Source organism: Trifolium pratense, linkage group LG5, assembly GCF_020283565.1.
Source record: "Trifolium pratense cultivar HEN17-A07 linkage group LG5, ARS_RC_1.1, whole genome shotgun sequence".
NCBI lineage: Eukaryota > Viridiplantae > Streptophyta > Magnoliopsida > Fabales > Fabaceae > Trifolium > Trifolium pratense.
Genome location: NC_060063.1, coordinates 4,106,933 through 4,130,022, shown reverse-complemented (window position 1 = coordinate 4,130,022; position 23,090 = coordinate 4,106,933). Strand labels below are relative to the sequence as shown.

Sequence of the window (23,090 nt, the reverse complement as noted above, 5' to 3'; positions counted from 1 at the left end):
TAAATTGAGTTAATTTTCTAACTAAAATTGCAAATCAGTTTTTAATTAAATTACTTGAGTCGGGGCTGTTTCGGGTATTGGTCGGTCGCTGTTAAAAAGAGTAAACTAATTAGTTTGACTAAGATTGGACTATCGTTGGTGTTGTCTTAAATCGTGGTTCGTTATTAGTAGTAGTGTCGTTTTATTCATGTTGTTGTAGTTGGTTATTAATAAGTGTTGAGCTATATTATTAATAACGATGTTGAATTATAATATTATAATGATTATAATGTTGTTGAAGTATCATTATTAATATTATTATTATTATTATTACTATTATTATTATGAGGTAGTCATGAGGTAGTAAAGATGTCGTAATGATGTCGTATATATTATTATTATTATTATGAGGTAGCCATGAGGTAGTAAAGATATTAAAATGATGACGTATATATTATTATTATTATTATCATTATGAGGTAGTCATGAGGTAGCAAAGATGTCATAATGATATCGAATTATATATTTATAATGGTGTAGTAATGATGTAGCAATGAAGTTGATGAATCGTTGGTAGCGCGTGTGTATTAGCTTGTTGAGCTGTGGTATCTAAGAGTTGTGTTGTGTGAGTATTCAGTCGTCCAAAAGGATAATATGTTGCTTGTTGTTACTATGTGTTTGGCTACGTCTTATATTACTATAGAATTCAGTTAATTGTGTGACGTTGTTACTCACCCCTTTTCTGGTTCGCCCCTACGATGTGCAATTGTAGGTTTTCAGGTAAACAATGATGCTTAGCTGAGAGTCCGGAGATGGCATTAGGAGCTGTCTTCCTTTTGCGTTTTCAATAATTGAGTCGCTCTGCTAGGAAGTCCTATGGGGGAACTCTAAATTTTATTTTAGTTGATTTATTGCTTTACGAATTTTTAAATTGAACCGTGGTGTTTACCTTAGTAATTTGAATCTTTTGGACAAATTAGTTTTGTTTATGAGTTTGTTTCCGCTGCATTTTTATTAAAGAGACATTTTACAAATAAAATTAAAGGGTAAAAATTAAGGGTGTTACAACTTGGTATCAGAGCAGGTCGGTCCAATCGGACCATGTCGTATCATTTCTAACTTTTGTTTTTCAGGGTTTTGTGTGGAGAAATGGCCGGACGTAATGACCTTGCTATTGCAAACGCGTTGAACAATATTGCCCAGGCCTTTGGGAATATTCAGGGTAATGCGGAGGAAGAGAGGCTGGATAGATTTTTGAAGAATAACCCTCCCACGTTCAAAGGGATGTATGATCCTGAGGGTGCACAGGATTGGCTTCAGGAGATTGAAAGAATATTCAGGGCTATGGCGTCGACAGACTCACAGAGGGTGACATTGGCAACCCATATGTTGTAGGGGGAGGCTGACCGCTGGTGGGGCAACGCGCGACAGAGAATGCAAGCGGCAGGCATCCTAATCACTTGGGCCGGGTTCAAAGGGGTCTTCTTGGAAAAGTACTTCCCTGCTGATGTTCAGAGCAAGAAAGAGATGGAATTCTTGGGGCTGAGCCAAGGTACTATGTCGGTGGCCGAATATGCTGCCAAATTTGAAGACCTGATAAGATATTGTCCCCACTACAACAATGTTGAGAACGAGAGGTCGAAGTGCGTCAAATTCGAGAATGGCTTGCGACCAGAGATCAAGGCAGGTATTGGATATCAAGAGCTCCGTCAGTTTGCTACCTTGGTCAATAAGAGTCGGATCTATGAAGAAGATAACAAAGCTAAGAGCAACCACTACAAGGCCTTGAGCGACAAGAAGAATGCGGGCCAGAACCGCAGCAAACCATATGACAAGCCGAAAGTAGATCAGGAAGGTAAGCAGAAGACTACTGATGGGCATGACACAAGTGGGGGAGGCCGTTGCTATAGGTGTGGCGAGACAGGACACAAGATCGCTGAGTGCAAGGCGAAGAATCTGAAATGTTATAAATGTGGAAAGCCGGGACATTTTGCAAATGAGTGTAAAAATCCCGTGATTTGTTTTAATTGTTCAGAGCCAGGCCATATTAGTACCGAGTGTGACAAACCATGGAGGACACGAGATGCTACTCCGGCGAAAGGGAAGGTGTTCGCCTTGTGGGGCTCGAAGCCAGATGCATGAGGTAACTAATTTTCGAGGACGAAAATTCTATAAGTGGGGGAGAGTTGTAACGCCCAGACTTTTAGAATTATTCGTTTATTTAGAATTTAGTTAATCCTTGTCTATTTTGTTAGGAATTAATGGTTTAGATGTGTTTGCCTGATTATCTAATTATTTTAGCATGTTAAATAATTAGTTGACGGAAATTTGAAGTACATAAGATGAAGTAGGAAAATTAATGATTTAGAAGTAGTTAGAGAAATTGGGCCTTGTGGCATGAATTGTGAGGTAATAAAATAATAATAAATATTAAATAATAAAACAAAATCCTCATAACTTGGAGACATAAAATAACCTAGTTTTTTTTTTATAAATAGGCTAAAGTAGTGACAAATTAGGATTGCCCACTATTTTACCGAAACAGAAAAAATAAAATAGAGAAGAAAAGAGAGGATTCACGAGAGAAAGAAAGAGGAGAAAAACCACGGAGATTCTGAGTTTATAGTTTTATGAATGCAGCCGTCCTTTTCTTTCTCGGGTTATCAATTGCTTGTGTTATGGTTGTTGTGTTGTTTTTACTACCCTATGTGTGTTGTTTTCTAATCATGTTGTGTGCCATATGGTGTTGTTATCCTGGTGTGTTGTCTTGATGTTCGAAAATTCCTATCTTATGTACTGATAAGGTTGAGTGTGTTGCCGAGTTAATAGTCGAGTTATTCTAAAAGAAAAGAAAAAAAAAATATAAAAACTCAAGAAGTCACAAATCCGGGTTTTTGAGTTTATTAATTCTAGGGGTCGGGTTTTTTATGGGTTTTGAGAGTCATAATTGGCCGTAAAACAATCCTGAGTTTTCTGAGTCGAGAAAACATCATCACAGGGAACTTTTGGGAGTTTTTAACGTTGTTATTGTTCAATTTTAAGGAGATACTCTAACCACTTTTTACATGCGATTCAATTGCCGAATTTTAAAAATAATTATAGGTATCTCTTTAAAATCGAACGATGATCAAAACGATATATAGAACGTTGAATATCGTTGAGAAACGAGAGAGAAATAACCGGGTCGGATTCCGGGTCGCACGACCCGTTTTACAGCAAACCGGGTGAAGAAGGAGGTGAACAGTGTCACTTCCCTTTGCTCAGTCGTAGCCCCGGAGAGTGGCGGCGCGTGAGACCTCCAGGAGACTCCAATTGTTTTATTTCTTTTTACAGTAAAATAGTAAATAATTTTACGAGGATTTTGGTACCACTTTGATAATTTTTGGACACTCGTAGCTATTTTTAATTAATTATTTAGAGTAAAAATATGATTAAAAATATTATAATTTGGTGAAAATTTTCCAAAAAATTATGTACAGTATTTTGAATATTTAGAACCCTTTGGTATGATTCACTCTCTCTGGTTCCTAGATTTGAAATTATTTCATAATTGTTGTCTATTAAATTGAGTTAATTTTCTAACTAAAATTGCAAATCAGTTTTTAATTAAATTACTTGAGTCGGGGCTGTTTCGGGTATTGGTCGGTCGCTGTTAAAAAGAGTAAACTAATTAGTTTGACTAAGATTGGACTATCGTTGGTGTTGTCTTAAATCGTGGTTCGTTATTAGTAGTAGTGTCGTTTTATTCATGTTGTTGTAGTTGGTTATTAATAAGTGTTGAGCTATATTATTAATAACGATGTTGAATTATAATATTATAATGATTATAATGTTGTTGAAGTATCATTATTAATATTATTATTATTATTATTATTATTATTACTATTATTATTATGAGGTAGTCATGAGGTAGTAAAGATGTCGTAATGATGTCGTATATATTATTATTATTATTATGAGGTAGCCATGAGGTAGTAAAGATATTAAAATGATGACGTATATATTATTATTATTATTATCATTATGAGGTAGTCATGAGGTAGCAAAGATGTCATAATGATATCGAATTATATATTTATAATGGTGTAGTAATGATGTAGCAATGAAGTTGATGAATCGTTGGTAGCGCGTGTGTATTAGCTTGTTGAGCTGTGGTATTTAAGAGTTGTGTTGTGTGAGTATTCAGTCGTCCAAAAGGATAATATGTTGCTTGTTGTTACTATGTGTTTGGCTACGTCTTATATTACTATAGAATTCAGTTAATTGTGTGACGTTGTTACTCACCCCTTTTCTGGTTCGCCCCTACGATGTGCAATTGTAGGTTTTCAGGTAAACAATGATGCTTAGCTGAGAGTCCGGAGATGGCATTAGGAGCTGTCTTCCTTTTGCGTTTTCAATAATTGAGTCGCTCTGCTAGGAAGTCCTATGGGGGAACTCTAAATTTTATTTTAGTTGATTTATTGCTTTACGAATTTTTAAATTGAACCGTGGTGTTTACCTTAGTAATTTGAATCTTTTGGACAAATTAGTTTTGTTTATGAGTTTGTTTCCGCTGCATTTTTATTAAAGAGACATTTTACAAATAAAATTAAAGGGTAAAAATTAAGGGTGTTACACAAAGCACCAATATACGCGAACCAAATAACACTCCACCTTTCAGCCCACATCCTGCCACTTCCTAGGAAACGTGCAAATTGATAAATGTTCTCCAATACAGAATTATGCAATGACGATGATAAGTTTAGCCACAGCAGAGTGTTATGCCACATCGAGTAGATTACTAGACATTCAAAAAAACAACTGTGACGCATTTTCCTACACTCCACAACTATTAATCTTTTTATCCATCCATATTTTATCCACTTGCACTGCCGTTGGAGATCCATCAAAGGGACACGCCGCCTGAACACCAGGAAGACTTATAAAGTGTTTAATATTCAATTTTCCATTCAATGTGGGACTCGACTCACACTTGAAATATCAACAAAAATTAACTAATTAAGGAAACAGAGTGGAAATTTCCCAGGTGACTTTTCAGTTGACTATTTTTCGTGGTCCTCTTAAGAGCATAACTCAAACTCACCACCCCATCATCAATTTAACTCTTACCATAAGTTGCACTCTTCTTCCTTCTTCTCAACATTATGGATAATCATTTCCATGTGTTCCCAAATATTAAATACATCTTTTTCTTCTCAATAATAACCACTTTTTTCCCTCAACAATCTAAATCAGTTTACAATTATGCAAGTTGTAGAGACAACTCCTACAGTTGTGGAAATATCACCAACATCTCTTATCCATTCTGGGGACAAAATGGCGATCCTAACTGTGGCGCCGGCAAACCGTTTTACCTTAACTGCAACGAAAACAACGTTACTACCATTATGTTATCCTTACAAAATTTCACAGTACTTGATATCAACACCACAACTCACACCATTAAACTCCAAAAACCAGACCTTTTTCAAGATCTTTGTTCTCCTCAATTTGATGAAACTTTTTTGTCCCCAATTTTGTTTCACTATCTCCCAAATATCAAGAACATCACCATATACTACGATTGTTCCTCTCAATATCCACCAAATTTTTATCCATGTGGACCTGAGAATCCTGCTTTCTTTTATGTTGGTGAAGAAAATGATGTGTTAAGGAGTTGTAAGAGACATATTCAAGTGCCAGTAGGAACAGATTTTCCTATAGAGAATAATCGAGATGGTTATTTTGAGGGTGATGTTGTTGAAAAAGGTTTGAATGAAGGGTTTGAGGTGGAGTATATTGTGGAGGATGAGGAATGTTTGAAGTGTTTGGGAAGTGATGAAGGAGATTGTAAATGGAAGAACAATAATGATATTGAGAAACATGTTAAGTCCTCTTGCTATTATGATAATTGTCCAAATGGATCTATTGCTCATTCCTCACACTGTCACAAAAGTATGTTTTCTATCGCTTTATCTCATAAATAAATAAATAAATAACGAAAATGAACTCATATAAAATAAAAATTGTTAGGAGTCTATATATATATATATATATATATATATATATATATATATATATATATATATATATATATACAAATAGTAATTGTCTATAAGGCCTAGTTCAACTGTCAACGTCATTATTGTAAGGTTGAAAGTCTTCACCTGGATTCAAATTTAGAACTTCATAGTTGTATGAGTATTAGTAGTGTTTGTCACTTGGTATATAGCAAAAAGAAAATTATATTAGAAATTATAAAATAAAATAAAAACCAATTATCTATTTTGTTTTAACAAAATCAAGTTCAACTCAATTAATACAAGGCTTAAACAAAATTGATAACGGACTAAGGTTTTGCTATCAAATATACAAGACAAATTTAATATTTTTTTCGGTGTAACCAATGCTCTAACAGATTCCTCTATGCTCTAACAGATTCGCAAGGGAAAATGAAGATCATTCTAGGTAATACATCTATAATCTAATTTCCTATTGTATTCTCCCTTTAACTATTTTGTGGTAATATATTTAATAATGATCATTATATTATTTAGTATTGATCAGTAATCATTATAATTAATCATAATTTTTTTTAGCAATGGTCAATAAAAGAAGAACCGTTATCCTTCCTTAGATAAGCAAGCAAAGACCAAAACTATACAATTTATGAATAATGAAAACCTTAACTTCTTGCCTATCTATGTTGATCACACTATTTCTTTCATAAGCAAACTATTGTACTATACAAAACCTTAAGCACATGGCTTACCAATATATATAACTTTGATTACAGAGAGATATTGAATTCTATCACTTTGATTACATGGAGATCAATATTTTGTCATAGACACCCCAAATAACATCAGAAAAAACGATACAATATTACAATTTTTATTTATTTAGTTTTCTTTCATCCATCAGCACATAATAAGATAATTCTCCTTCTAACAACAGGTGTTGGAAGTGCAGCAATGGTAGCATTGCTGATGTGCATCATGATATATTATTTTAGAGGCAAGTTATCAATACAACAAGTAAAATTTCGGTTTAAGGCAAAGAATGATAATAACATTGAAGCATTTTTAAAAGATCATGGAGCTGTATTGCAAAAAACATATAAGTTTTCAGAAATTAAGAAAATGACAAACTCATTCAAAATTAAACTTGGTCAAGGAGGTTTTGGTGTTGTGTACAAAGGAAAATTAGTCAATGGTTCTCTCGTTGCAGTGAAGATATTGAATTCATCAAAAGAAAATGGCGAAGAGTTTATTAATGAGGTTGCTAGTATTACTAGAACCTCACATGTTAATATCGTCACCCTTCTTGGATTTTGTTATGAAGGTCGTAAAAAAGCTCTCATATATGAATTTATGTCTAATGGTTCTCTTGACAAATTTATTTACAATAAGGGACATGAAACTATTACATCTTTAAGTTGGGATAATTTGTATCAAATTGCGAAAGGAATAGCTTGTGGGCTAGAGTACTTGCATAGAGGATGTACCACTCGAATTTTACATTTTGACATAAAACCACATAACATTCTTTTGGATGAGAATTTTTGCCCAAAGATTTCAGATTTCGGGCTTGCAAAGCTCAACCTGAAAAAAGAGAGCATTATTTCGATGTCTGGTCAAAGAGGGACAATGGGGTATGTAGCTCCAGAAATGTGGAGTAGACAATTTGGAGGAGTTTCACACAAGTCTGATGTTTATAGTTATGGAGTTATGTTGTTAGAAATGGTGGGTGGAAGGAAAAACATTAATGCTGATGCAAGCCGCACGAGTGAGATATACTTTCCTCATTGGGTATACAGTAGGCTTGAACTCGGTAGTGATTTGAGACCTGACGAGATAATGGACACCGAAGAAGATGATATTATAAGAAGAATGACCATTGTAGGTTTGTGGTGTATTCAAACATTTCCTAATGATAGGCCTACAATGAGTAAAGTGATTAAAATGTTAGAAGGTAGCATGAAGTCATTGGAAATACCACCAAAACCATTGCTTTCGTCTCCTACTAGTTCAGAATCAGAGTCTCGCACGTCTTAAAACTTGATGGTATATTTAATTTTTATATACTTTTTAATATTATAGATCATCTCGGCCATTTTAATTGTCTTGTAAAATAAGTGGTACTGGTTTGCAATGTCTCAAGTTTTTTTTATATTGAATGCAAAAGCATGAGAAATTGGTCATGTAAACTTCATGATATATATAAAGTTATAATTTTATCATCTTATATTCTTTAGAAGTCGGTGACTGCATATGCTACAAATGAAAAATAAGCTATATTAGAACAACAACCTGTTTCATAAGTAAAAATATATGAAAACACAAACACAACAGAACACATGATATTTGATCACGAAGTTCGGTCAATTGTGTCTACCTTTCTATTATCACTACAAGGTTAGAGTTTATAGATTATAAATTGTTTTCAAATACTACGATTCAATTTACAATATTACTCATAAATTATACCGCAACTAGCTTCATCCACCATATCCCTAGTTGCAGCCCAGCAGATGTTTATGCCTAACAACCCTTTCTTATTAAGTTATTGCTTATTCCATTTTGTTTTGGTTGCTTATTTGTTTGCTCCAAAAACTAAAGGATTATTGATGTGGTTTCTTCGGATACATAATAAATTTAAACAAGGTTAAAAATTCAGGTACTATGTTATCTATTGAGTCATAGTTTTTTTTCATGTAAAAGACTTCTTACCATTATTTACCATAATATATTGTGGCAGAGCCTTTCTAATCAAAATGTGAGCTTGATCAAAATAATTTGTCGCTTTTGTAAGTTGCTCATAGTAGAAGAAAGTGTTGGACAAAATCTTAATTTTCGACCGGCCCAGGGGTGTACATGGGTTGGGCAAATCCGGTCGATCCGGTCAAACCCACCCAATCCAACCCAAAAAAGTGGGTTGGGTCGGGCAATTGGGTGGATATGGATTTCAAAAATGAAAAACCCATTAAAAAAATTGGGTTTCGGGTAACACCGGACCCAACCCAAAAAACCCACTAGTGCTATGTTTCTTGAAATTTTTTTATGAAAATACTAAAGATTTTTTCATTTGATTATTAAATATTTTTATATTGAAAATGAGTTATACTATTTTTTACGAAAATAAAAAAGATTGAATAATTTTTATAAACAAATATGATAACTTTTCGCATTATTTTTTTAAACTTTTAAAAAATTGAATAATTTTCATAAACAAATATAGTGATTCATGGTTTAGTCATTTGATATTAAAAAAAGCAAAAAAATCATTTGGATAACACGCTATCCAGCCCGTAAATTAGTAGATTTACACAAAAAAAAATGGGTGATTATTTTTTATAGTGAAAAAAAATTACCCTATTTTTCAACAAGATACATTGATTGAGTTATTTTTTTATGAGAAAATATGATGATTCAATATTTAGATATTTAATAAAAAAAAATAGAAAAATAATTTGGGTAACCCACAACCCAACCCAATCCAACCCGGAAATTAGTGGATTTACCCAACCCGGCCCAATGTTATAACGGGTGGTTATTTTACTAAATTCAACCCGGAGTACCATATGTGGTTTGGATTTTGGTTTTGGCCAAACCCAACCCAATCCGGCCCACGTACACCCCTAGGCCCAATGCATCCGTTTACATGGAAGAATCATTTGGTACAGAGACAAGCAAGCAAATTAAAAGAAAAAAAAAATGTAAACAGAATTATATTCATACCACCATTTTTGGATTTCCTTTTAGGATTTTCAACTATAAGTCTCTTTTGAGAGTATTTGAAATCCTCTTCAACTTTAGGCCCCTCTTGATAATCATTCTTCTCAACAAAACTCTCTAAAAATTGACAACTGACTTAAAAAATCATCAATGTGCCGAAGACTCTTCCACTGTGGGAAACTTTTGAATTAACGAGTTAGTCTTAATTTTAATCTCTTTAGCTTTAGATAAATATTCACATATCTCTCGTAAACAAGAAAATCATCTGCTTTCAAACTTACTCTAAAATTCTTTTGAAAATAAGAAGACACCTTCTTCGGTTTAGACTCTTTAACGCTCCGAAAATAAGGAGACACCTTCCTAAAATGACAAGAATCGTTCAAATGTTCCATTCGTTCAAATGTTCGGAGCTGGCATGAAAATTATGTACCAACATGATCATGAAAATCCTACTACGTTTGTTTGGAAAATAAGGAGACACTCTTCTAGATGAGGTTATCCACATTCTTGTTATGCAAATTTATCGAAGGGGTTATCCACATTCTTGTTATACTTAATTTGGATTTTTCCCTAATTAAGTTACAAAATATAGAAAAAATTACCAACCAAAAGAAAAAAACTGAAAAATAAAATAAAATAAATAATAACAGCCGAAAGAAACATCATAATATGTCTATAAAAAGAAAAAGAGAAAAATGAAGCATATTGGTGTTCTACAAAGTCATAGACTAATTTGGTGATTTTTTTTTCATCACCTTGTATTCTGATATGCTTCATTTTTTCTCCTTTTCTTTTCACAGATATATCATGTTGTTTCTTCTTGCTGTTATTACTTTATATTTTTTCTTTTTCAGTTTTTTATTTTTTGTTTGTAATTTTTTCGTTATTTTATAACTTAATTAGGGAAAAATGGAAATTAAGTATAACAAGAATGTGGATAACAACTTCAATGAATTTGCCTATAAAAAAAGTGAAGTGGTGGAGCATCTTAGAAGAGTGTCTCCGTATTTTTCAAACAAACGTAGTAGCAACAATCTTCATGGTCATGTACACAATATTCATGTTGGTTCCGAACATTTGAATGAATGCAACATTTGAAGGATTATTGTCAGTCTAGGAAGGTGTCTCCTTATCTTCGGAATGTTGAAGAGTCTAAACTGAAAAAGGTGTCTCTTTATTTTCAAAAGAATTCTATAGTAAGTTTGAAAGCAGATGATTCTTTTTGTTTACGAGAGATATATGAATATGTATCTAAAGCTAAAGAAATTAAAATTAAAATTAAAGATCATTCTTTTATTAATTCAAAAGGTTTCTACCGTGGAAGAGCCCTCGTTAATTTGTTAAGGATGATTATTTTATAAGTCGATTATCGATGTTCAGAGAGTTTATTGGAAAGAATGATTCTCAAAACGGGCCGAGGATTCCAAATACTCTCTCAAAAGAGAGATATAGTTGAAAAATGTTTGCATGTTTTCAACTAAACATGCTTGATACAGTTTAAAATATTATATAAGAAATTGTACTTATACCAAAGCATCAGCAAGAATTGAATCGCATCGCACAGTAACGAAAGAAAAAAAAAAAAGAAGGAAAAGAACAAATCAACCGAAAATTATTAGCAATTTAGCATCCGATCAATTCAGTTTCATAAAATTATGATTAAATCAGAAATACTTTACAACGACGATGAAACCGAATTGATGGAAAACAAATATGGTTTGCTTGAATGAATCATAGCCGAAATTTAGGGTTCTAAATCATATAATATTCACATGTAAAAATTAGAATTAGAACACACTTACTTGATAATCTCATTAGACCTAAGTCTTCCTTTGCTAAATCACATGTTCATAACTTGAGGTTCTCAATGGTAGCATATATGCTGACTGTATTGCACCTATAGCCTATCTATTTATATGATCATAACCCTAGTCATACTACCCATCATGTACACTACAAGTGGGGCTATATACTTTGTTTCTACACAAATCAAAATTAATATCCAAAGCTCATTCTTGATCACAATTATTGGGCGCATCCTCAAATGGATCACAACAACATCAACCCGTTGAAAAATCTCCCTCCCACCCCTACATTTAACCTAGAGCTGTCAAAACGGGCGGCTCGACCAAATTCGGGCCGGCCCGGTCGGGCTTCGGGCTTCATCGGGCCGGGCTAAAAAGCTCGGGTAAAAAAAGGGCTACCAAAATTAGTGCTCGAGCCCGGCCCAGTACGGGTTGTCGGGCTTTCGGGCCGCCCGGTTTATTTTTTTATTTTTTATTTTACATTTAGTGCTCAAACTCAACTTTATAAATATGATCAATAATTTTCGCGCGTCCTATTTTTACTCTCATCCGATACTTATATATATATATATATATATATAATAATTCTCGCGCGCCGTATTTTTACTCATCCGCTATGTACGAGTTTCTCGCGCGCCCTATTGTTACTCATCCGCTACCTATGAGTTTCTCGCGCCCTATATTTTTACAAATCCGCTACTTACGAGTTTCTTGCGCGTCATATTTTTACTCATCCGCTACCTACGACTTTAACGCGCCCTATTTTTAGTCATCCGCTACTTATAAGATTCTCGCGCGCCCTATTTTTACTCAACCTCCACGTACGAGTTTCTCGCGCGCCCTATTTTAACTTATCCGCTACCTACGAGTTTCTCAGGTGCCTTATTTTTACTCATCCGCTACTTAAGTAGCGGAGGTGTTTTAAAATTTATATTACGAACTTAGTTCAAATCATCCAAAACAAATTATTTATATTTATTTTAATTTTAATTTTTCGGATTTGCGGGCCGCCCGTGGCCCATTCGGGTTAGCCCATATTTTAATCGGGCTTTATCAGGCCGGGCTAAAAAGCCCGAAAATAATTCGGGCTAGTATTTTCAAGGCTCGAGCCCGGGAAAAAATCGGGCTTGGCGGGCCAGCCCATTCGGGCTAGCCCATTTTGACAGCTCTAATTTAACCCTTCACCCTTGCCAACAATTCAATATTTCCATTTTACCCCTTTTATTATTTCAAATCACCCCTACATTTAGTCAAAGTTACAAACCGAAAAACTTAAAAAAACCAGTTCTAAAAATTTAGCTATGTTTAGGTATGGGTGTGGTTGGGTCTGGACTCATTTTTGTTACCGTAACACTTCATTTAGGTCTGGTTTGCAATTTTTTTATTGAAAAACTTTATGCAAGTGTTCTGAAGAAATATAAGGGGTAAAATGAGAATATAGAGTTACTTGTAGGGGTGAATGATTAAATGTAGGGGTGAGAGGAAAATTTTTCCAACCCTGTTTTATTAAAAACCAAAAGCCATAATTGATTGCAGCCCACAAAATTTTGAAAATATTCCAGTTTCACCATATATGGTTCGAAAGCAGACTTCCAAAAAAAATCGGCCTTAATCTATCCGATGCTCCCTACAAAGACTTGGTTGGGCAAATTATTGATGTTTTTGTTCAACAACTTCAAGAAGAAGAAGAAGAAGAAGAAGAAGAAGAAGAAGAAGAAGAAGAAGAAGAAGAAGAAGAAGAAATAATATACGATGATTGTGGTGATATTTTATATATTTGTCAGATCTGTTTTGTCTTTTTATATTTTTTCCCGTTCCAATTTACTTTTTTACTCTTGCTGAATAATATATTATTTTTACTTTTGATATTTGAATTCCAGTTTCGAAGACAGAGAAGACTGACAGTTACTAAGTATAAAGGGAATAAATTAGTCTTTATTCGAAAATTTACGGCGAAGGAAATTGTTTCGCGAAATTCACGAATGCCTTGGTATACATTTTGCATTGGATGGAAAACACTCACCGTGTTTGGTGGGAAAAAGGGGGAGTTGGTGTAGAAGCTGACCAATCACAATGTTTATTTGATTCTCGCGATTTCAATTTTCACTATATACAACATTTCTCTTTAATATTTTGTCTATTTATAAGACCTCATGATAGAAGAAAACTCACTGCTTAACTTCTTTATATTTAAAGTTTTGAGCATAAAAATGATGTCTCTTTCTTATAAACATTGGCAAATTATTGTTACTCCTGACAAATTATTTGCAAATTCTCCACCTTAATAGTTTAGAGCAACGCTTGCATAGACATATATCCAAATAAAATATATTTAGGCACACATACAAATTCAAAAATTTAAAACAAAAATAATATAATCACATTAATCAACATTATTTTATTTCTTTTATCTTTAATTTATTTTGTTTATGTGAGTGTGTCTAACGAGTTTGGGTTTGCTCTATTAAAAATGGGTTCACTAATATTCATTTGTGTCTATCTTTCTCATAAATAGATAACAAAAGGATGCGTAATAAATGGAGGAAACTCAAATTTATGCCTAACATCTACTCCCTTCGGACACAAATATAAGTAAAAATACACTTTTTAAATTTATTGAATAATTGATGTATCTTGAATAATAGATGTATCTGAACAGTCCTGATACATTCATTATTCAATGAACGTAAAAAAAATACATTTTTACGTATATTTATGTCCAGTATTATTTATATTTATGTTTATCCAAGAATTTTCCCATAGTTTAATAATGACCAATGGTGGTTTTTGTTACTCATCCACAGAATCCTTAATTCATTTTTTAAATTCAATACCATCAATCACAAGTTGCTTTTTTTTCCTCATTATTGTGTACTTGGTGTTTCTGGTTTGCCTTACATGTAAAAATCGTAATTCATTTTACTTCCTTCTTGACTAAAATGAGTGACTAGATGCAATGACATGGAAGAAAACTTAATATAATATTCAAAGGAACGTGGCGGCCACGCGTTACTTAATTTTATATTCATCAAACTTGATTTTAATAATCTCTAGTCCTAGAGATTTTCCTAAAACCAAAAAGAATTTCAGTATAAATTAAATAAAATAATCTATTGAAAGGTGTAAACCGCGTCTTTATTATCAATTAAAAAAATATTTTAAAATTTTCAGTTTGAATTCTTCTACACTTTTGGCATCAAGTTTCTGAGTCTAGTCTCGTGATTATTCATCATCAAGCACTCGGAAACTCCCTCATAAAGCTTGCCATATATATAATTAATTATCATGCACACAGAAACTTCGATAAAGCTTGCAATATATAATAAGAGTTACTGTTTACGGTTAATTAATTAAGAAATAAAAACAATAATGAATTGGTCCAAGTGTTAAGATTTTGTTCCCTTAAATATTTGATCAGGGGTTCGACTTCTGACAATTAGACGGTTCAGTGAACCGGATACTGATGGTGAAAAAAAATAGTTTATTGTATCTGAAATGATGGTTTTATTTAGATTACTCTTAATGATTTCTGAGTAATTTATCAAACAATAATATAATTAGTTACATAAGCAAATTTGTAAATTTTCAATATGAAATAAAAGTTAGTTTGTAGGTGTTTCCGTAAACTTAACTCAATTTTATTTTTTTTTTGACAAAGTAAATTTAGCTTAATTGATAGAAACATATTACATTTTATATACAAGAGTTAAAATTCTAACTTCGAACACTCCACTAATTATTTACCTTTTAGCCAATAAAAGACTATAAGGCTTCAAGTTAAAAACAATAGACTTGAAAGAGAAATTGTTGAAATGAAAATAACTTGGAATCCAAACTTACAGATAAGTAAATGAATTTATAGCCAATGTTTTGAATTGAAAATTGACTAAAAACGTAAAGTACTTTGGAAATGAAATTACAAGAATTTAAATATGGTGGAAGATATACTACCAAGTTCTAGAAAGCTTGAATCCATTTTTGCTTGGAAGTAGATTTCAGAAATTATGTATCCGACTATTTATTCTTTGTGAGAATTTTTTTTGGAAAGGTCAAAAGTCCGGGGAGAAATTACCAAACATCTAGCATTCCCTCACGCTTGGCGCCAACGATTCTTTTTTTGTAGAAAAAATAAATAAAGGAAAAAAATCCGTAATTAGTTGTTAATATTAGTTTTTTATCACCTCGTCTCGTTGACGATTATTGTCGAATTCTTCTGTGTTTCTTCAAAAAAATTGACTTTATGTTGACTCGCGATTCTCTTCGACAAACCTTAAATTGTGCCAATAAGAAGTTGATGTGACACCAATTAACAACACTCAAATTTCGGGTAAGAGTCTCCCGCATCAATATACTTATACCACCATTACAAACCAACAAAACCCAACCCTCACCGCCAAAAAGATGACTTCATCGTCAGGAAGACGTTCGCTACAAGAACTTATGAGTCCTTACATTACAAATTGATTTTGTAAAAGTTGAGTTACACTCATTCCAAATCCTAACATAGTATCATAGCCTATTCAAGATCTTTTTAGCGACCTGCTATCAGGTTACTACTATCGAATCACTCGGGTAATGCTTTAGATTTCCAGTTCCGAACGTGAGAGAGGTATTTAGAGGCCCAAAATAGATATGACATGAAATTGTATATAAGTGAACAGTGAGGACAATCCTCATCTTATCTATCAATTTTATATGGACCAAGTTAGATTAAATCCAAATTTTAATAGGTTAATATTTGGTGTGGACGGATTTTCTCCTACAATATTTTATATAAAAATAGTGTAGCAGCCATAGTTTCTCTTTTATTATTATTTAAACAATTTAAATCTATTTATTTAACTAATTAAGTTATGAAGCACTAACATTTTTCAAATATAATTATATTATTTTTTATATTATTATTGATGTCATGTATCAGTGTACCTATTCAATACACTTACTTCATGGACTAAAAACGAAATTCTGAAAAACTATAGTGAGCAAAAACATATTTAACCCTTTATTGAAATACACCTAAAGTGTACAAAGAGTTATTGTCACTTTGCTAGTTAATTGCCACTTGACAATGGATTCCTTTCCCACTTATTAATTGCCTTTCTAATATATTTTTTTCTAATTAAAAAAGAAAAAAATCCCTTGACTGATTAATTCATCACGTAGAAGAAAAGTTAATAGCTATATATAAGCTAAGTACCATCTCATTCAAAATTCATTATTACCCAAACTACAATTCTCACTAAACCATGTCAAAACCCTTACAAACCCTATTTTCATTATTATCCATCATCCTCATAACATCATGTTATGGTGATAGCTCCAACACAACATCATCATCAACACTATGTCCTATTTCTCATTGTGGAAATATTTCAATTCACTACCCTTTTTGGATTAAGTCACACACAACCAATATTAGAGACCAATTTTGTGGTTACCCTAATTTTGGCCTTGAATGCTCTCAAAACAAAACCATAATCAATCTTCCAAGTGACACATATTATGTGACAAATATAAACTATGATAATAATTCAATTACCCTTGTTGACATAGATATATTGGATAAAAAATGTCCTAGGGTAAGAAAAAATGTTACACTTTCAGACTTTCCTTTGTCTTTTAGTAAACTAGATGTGAATCTAAGTTTCTACTTCAATTGTAGTTCTCACCCTTCAAATTTAGAGCCTATTGGGTGCTTTAGACTTAGTAATGATGAAAATATTAAGTCTTATGTTTTGATGGCTGGGGATGAAGCTGAAGGTTATAATTGGAAATGTGAGGATCATGTTGTGGTGAGTGTGAAGGTTGATGAGTTAAATGATGTTAGTGTTGGTGGTTTGATTAATGGGTTTGGTTCAGCTATTAAAAATGGTTTTGTGCTTGATTGGAGAAAAGGGTTTGAGGATTGTGCTCAATGTGAGAATTCTGGTGGATATTGTGGATTTGATAAAAACAGTAAGAAGTCTACATGCATATGTGGAAATGGAAGTTTTGTTGCTAAAAGTTGCAAAAAAGGTACACTTCTTTTAAATTGTTTTATGTATTTTATTAGAGTTTTTGCTCAATATTTTGATCATTATGTTGACATAATCATATCACAAGTATATATATATCGTTACACATGCAAATATGACTTCCCAAGGATTACTCCAAGCCTATTCTCCAAAATTGAGATATTTTTATGAGATATATTTCATATTATTATATTTTTTGGTTTATATATAGTTTCATCTTATAATATAATTGTAGTTCTAGTGTCAAAATATAGCAATTAATCATCACATCGATTTATGACATTCCTTGGTTTATACGAAACAAGCTAATAAAAAGTGAACATGGTTTTAAGTTAATTTATTATTATTTCGACATAGAAATTTATGGATTTTTTTTGTTTTGTTTACAATGACCGGGGATCGAACCCAGGATCTATAGTGTACTACCAAAACTCATCACCACTAGATATGGATTGTTTTTTTTTTTATCAACAATAGTTTATATCATTTCATTATTCAATAAAGGAGTAATACAAAGTGGTAGAGATTCAAAATGACAGCGGCGAGACCAAGAAATGGCCGCTCGAGCAAGATAATGAGCAACCATATTCGCTTGCCGCTTAATGAGCAACCATATGGATTGTTTTTTTAAATATATTGATTATTGGGATTTGTCTACAAGTAGTCTAGAACGTTAGTTGGGTCATGAACATGAATCACATGATTGGGCTGCCGAAGCCCAAAGTTGGAAATTGGAATAGACAACTAGAATCCTTCTTTTTACGTCCCCTGGATCTTACACACGTCTCTCGGCCTTCAAATCCTACCTCTCTCGTAACGTAGGATGCAAGTGTGTAACTAACAAAAACTAGAAAGAAAAAAAAAAAACAATTCGCATCCTAGGATGTAAATTCAGGGGCACAACTAGGAATTTATATATAAATATTAAAATAATATTATACAAAATAATTAATGTAACAATTTTTTTAAAAACAGGTTGGGTTCGCGGGTTTAAAATCATAAATCCGTTATTCGAATCAAACCATTTCGGGTTTGGACGGGTTGATTCGGATTGGACCCGCACTTCAACGAATTTGGATAACATACAAGTTAAATTGGATCAGGTCACTGAGTTAAACGGATCATTCGTACCCATGAATACCTCTGATTGTATTCTTAAACATAGTAGTTGCATTGCACCTTGTCTTACGTGTATGTTGGCCATTGTATTTTTTTAGAACAGCAAATGAATTGTATATTAATATAATAAGAAAAAGTATAAGAGGTACTCTATCCACGCTAGGAGAAGTACAAATAGTACTCCAATCAATACAAAAATATCAAATCAGAACAAGGACATTTCCATTGTTCACTCTAATTTTAAATATCTCACCCATACTAACGAACTATACAATCAAAAGGCTCAATACACTAATCCAAAAAAAAAGGCTCAATACACCATTCATAAAACAAATATGGTGAAGAAACTTTTTTAGTCATTAACCATTTCCAAGAGACTACTTGTATCCGATCAAAGACTCCTCCGGACCAATTACTATCCCCTTGAAAATCCTTTCATTTTGCGCCGTCCAAAGCACCCAAATGACTACATGCCAAACCATTATCGCCCCTTTAGAGCATGCTTCCGACAACGAATAGATTGAAGAAAGCAACAAAAAGTGAGCCTATGGAATCCCGCAATATCGTTGTCAAACCAAACTACTGATGTACCTTGGACCAAACAACCCACGTCATTAGACAAGATGTAAGTAGATGATTTTCCATTTCGCTAGCGCCCCCACAAAACACACAAGCATCCACCTCATCAATCCCTATCCAACGTTTAACCAAATTCTCCCTCGTCGGTAGACGGCCAAGTAGTGCTTGCCAAGAAAAAACTACAACTTTCGTCGGCGCCCAACTATCCCACACTTTAGCAATAGTGCCGACCGAATTCAAGATAAATGGTGTTGGCCATTGTATTGTAAAACCTAGTTATGCATAATAAATTTGTAAAAAATATTGTTATGCTAAAGTTATTATTATTTTTTTTGTTTTACCATGAGCTGAGGATAGAACTCAGGACTTATAACTATTACCAAACCTATTTACACATAATGCAGGGTTTATGATCATATGGAGACTAAGTGTGGGAACAAAGAGATGAGAATAGAAGACTTTGTTCCTTCTTCTTCTTTTTAGTTTTTATGAAAGTAGACTTGTTCCTTTATTTCCAAACGAAGTATTAATTAAAAATAATAAAATCGGTAGGTAGAAATATTCGAATGTAAAATTATCAAATTGATGCTCAATCAATTTGATTTGGACAACGGTTTTACAGCACATCATATGAGTTGTTTATGTAAGTAATCCCCAATCGACTCATTCCCAAACTTTGCTTGTAGTGTGTTCTATGACTAGGCTTTTTTCAATTCTATTTTATGAGTGTGTTTAGAAGCTAGAAAGAAATGGAAAAGTTCACTTATGTAACAAAAAACAACCTGTAATATGTAGATATATATAACTTATAAAGTTGCCAAATTAAAATTTAACATTAAATAACACTCCTTTTTGTGTCCTTAACAAAGTCAACACCATTTTTACAAAGATACAACTAAGTCATAGTACACCATTTGGTTTGACTTTTGTACATAGAATGTGGAAGCGCACTTTAATCATTAACACCTTTTCTTATGCCAATTAGGCCATCTCAAAATTCTATCAACCTCATAAGCTTCCTCCTCTTCTTCTAAATAATTTTTTCCTTCATCATCAACACCTTTCTCTTCTTCCTCTAACTTTCTTCTTAGTTCAAACATATGCCACTAGTGAATATACCAACGTGTATGAGTTAGGTATCTGCATATAATTGCTGAGTTTAATCTTCCAAGCCGAGTAGGATCATGAGCGTTAAAACTCACACTTAGAGAGTTTTAATGTTGTGACGAAGAATTCAGACTCAAGATTAGAAGTTAGGTTCATATTTCATTCTGGCGCTCTGGCAACAAGATTTGTTTTTATGAAGATAGTAACAAACAAGTTATTATATGTCGTTTTCTTTTGACTTTTATATATAGAATTGTAGCATACTTTGATCATTTGCCTCCTCAAGAAGGCCTAACATAATTTGATCTTCTTATTAGATTCTATTAGAATTCTATCATTAAATTCGCATCAATTTTCATCACCTCTACACAAATGCCTCAACCTCTTCTTCTACCTCCTTTTTCCTTCATCATCAACATCTTTCTTTTCCTCTCACTCTTCTTCTTAATCCCAATACATGTCATTAGTGATGGTGAAAGATACAAATCATGTGCACCTTTTAGTTGTGGAAATTTCACCAACATTAGTTACCCATTTTGGAGGGTTGACAAACAACCAAGTTATTGTGGTCATCCAAACTTCAAGCTTGATTGTGAGAACTTGACTATTGATATCAAGTCGCAAAAGTTTCGAATCATTGATATTAATCAAACATCTCAACTTTTGAGGATTGCAAGGTCGGATTTATGGAGTTATAATGGTGATTCTATTGCTCCTTGTCCCAAGAAGTATATCAATGTAACCTTAGATTTGAATTTCTTCGCCTACACTTCCAATTATGAGAAGTATACGCTATTGTATGAGTGTGATCCTCTTCCTTCTAATTCGTACACAATTGAATCTCCTTTGAGGTCAGAACTTTCTCAAGTGATTTCTTGCCTCATAGAGGATGAACCTCGTGATGCATACTTAGTCTCGGGAGCTAAAGTGGTTGATTTCAAGGTTCTAAAGTGTAAGAATAGTATCACAACTCCGGGACTAAAAAGTTTATTCATAGAAGACTCGGATAATGTAGCAAATGTTTTAGGTGAAGGATTTGAGGTTGGATGGATTGGAGTGGAAGAAAACATATGTCGTGGTTGCATGAAATCCGGTGGGAGATGTGGATACAATGTATCGGAAAATGCAATTATGTGTCTGTTGCCGGGGAAATCCGCAGCACCAACAGACGGAGTAACTCCATCACGAGCATTACCACCTTATGGTTCAAATTCAAAGGAGTCTCGTGGCGCTTCCAGTATGTATTCTTCCCTCTCTTGATGTTTTATTATTAGATTCTTCTACCGAATAATCTTATTTTTAGAGAACTTATTTAGAATTTATAAGCTACTTTTGGCTTATTTAATTTCAATAAGTAATGATAGTTTAGAACTTTTATATAAGTAATTAGAGTTTACAAACTCACCCTTAATATTTTCATCTTTTGTATGGTGATATTGATTTTTAGTTTAGGATCCAAAAATGTTTAGGACTTGGAATCCAGTCTGGCTCATTAGGTAGAGCTGCATTTCCTAGCTTTGATAAACAATAGTCTGGTTGCCTATTCAAAAGTGAATTTTGGTAATTTTGGTTAGAATGATACCCTTGATATTTTTATTCATCATGTGCAGAAGTTTTCATAGTTATTATATATATAAATAAAAATAAAATAGGGTATGAAATTATTTCCGACTATAATAAGGTAACGTATTCAAATATTTAAATATCATCTATATAGTTGGTTGACATCGATAGTTAAAGATTAACTAGTAACAATAATTAAATATATCTTGACCGAAAAATAATAATAATGAAATATATATATATATATATATATATATATATATATATATATATATATATATATATATATATATATATATATATATATATATATATATATAATGTGATTTAGATGATAAAATATTGGATTTTCATGGAAAGATGACTGCAACTCCTACCAAACGAGTCATCATACTTAATACATTTGAATTTAGCAATCTAATATATGATATTCTCTAGTGGATTGATATATAAAATAAGCAGTGTTAAGTATCACAGAGAATGAAGAAAGGAATGATAAAATTCACATATGTAAATAGTTAGTTTGATTGTTATAACTAATTTGTAGTACAAGATAGTATATGTTAGGCATAGTTTAGCTTATCATAGATCCTCACTACTCCTATATAAAGGATCATAGTCTTGTATCAGATCGATTTAATTTCATAATGGTGAATCTCACCCTTTTACTTCTCTCCAAATTCTTCATCTTAACATGGTATCACCGCCATAACGGTCCTTGACCTCCACCGTAACCGTTTTCCGCCGTTGTAACTGTTTTTCTCCGATCATCTTCTTCCTTGATTCGTTCTCTATTTTTCTTTCACCATGCCTCCTCGTAATGCTCCCGATCCCGTCCTTGACAACTCCTCACCTTACTACGTTCATCCCGGCGATGGTCCTTCATCCGTCGTCGTTACTCCTCTTCTCACCGGTTCCAATTATCACTCGTGGTCTCGCTCCATGAAACGTGCTTTAGGAGCGAAGATGAAGCTCGATTTCGTTGATGGAACTCTTCCTGTTCCTGAAGACGATTTTGATCCTGCGTTTCGAGCTTGGCATCGCTGTAACCAACTCGTCTCGGCATGGATTCTCAGTTCAGTTTCGCCGTCGATTGCGCAATCCGTTGTGTTCATGGAGAACGCTATTGACATTTGGAATGATTTGCGTGAACGTTTCTCTCAAGGCGATTTGGTTCGCATCTCTGAATTGCAGCAAGAGGCTTATGC

General features: G+C 33.2%; 1 protein-coding gene across 6 annotated transcripts in view; it reads left to right on the top strand.

The window, feature by feature from the left end:
* Positions 1 to 5,046: 5,046 nt before the first annotated feature.
* Positions 5,047 to 23,090, top strand: part of LOC123887366 (LEAF RUST 10 DISEASE-RESISTANCE LOCUS RECEPTOR-LIKE PROTEIN KINASE-like 1.2) — a 30,327-nt gene continuing 12,283 nt past the window's right edge. For 2 of the 6 annotated variants that reach the window (XM_045936684.1, XM_045936685.1), the window contains exon 1: positions 16,712 to 17,515. In XM_045936684.1, coding sequence (XP_045792640.1) covers positions 16,747 to 17,515 — 769 coding nt within the window. In that variant the 5' untranslated portion in view covers positions 16,712 to 16,746. Of the gene's footprint in view, positions 5,914 to 6,396; positions 6,427 to 6,915; positions 8,204 to 16,711; positions 17,516 to 19,624; positions 21,557 to 23,090 lie in introns of those variants that run through there. The other 4 variants (XM_045936676.1, XM_045936678.1, XM_045936686.1 and 1 more) reach the window with 3 other exon arrangements.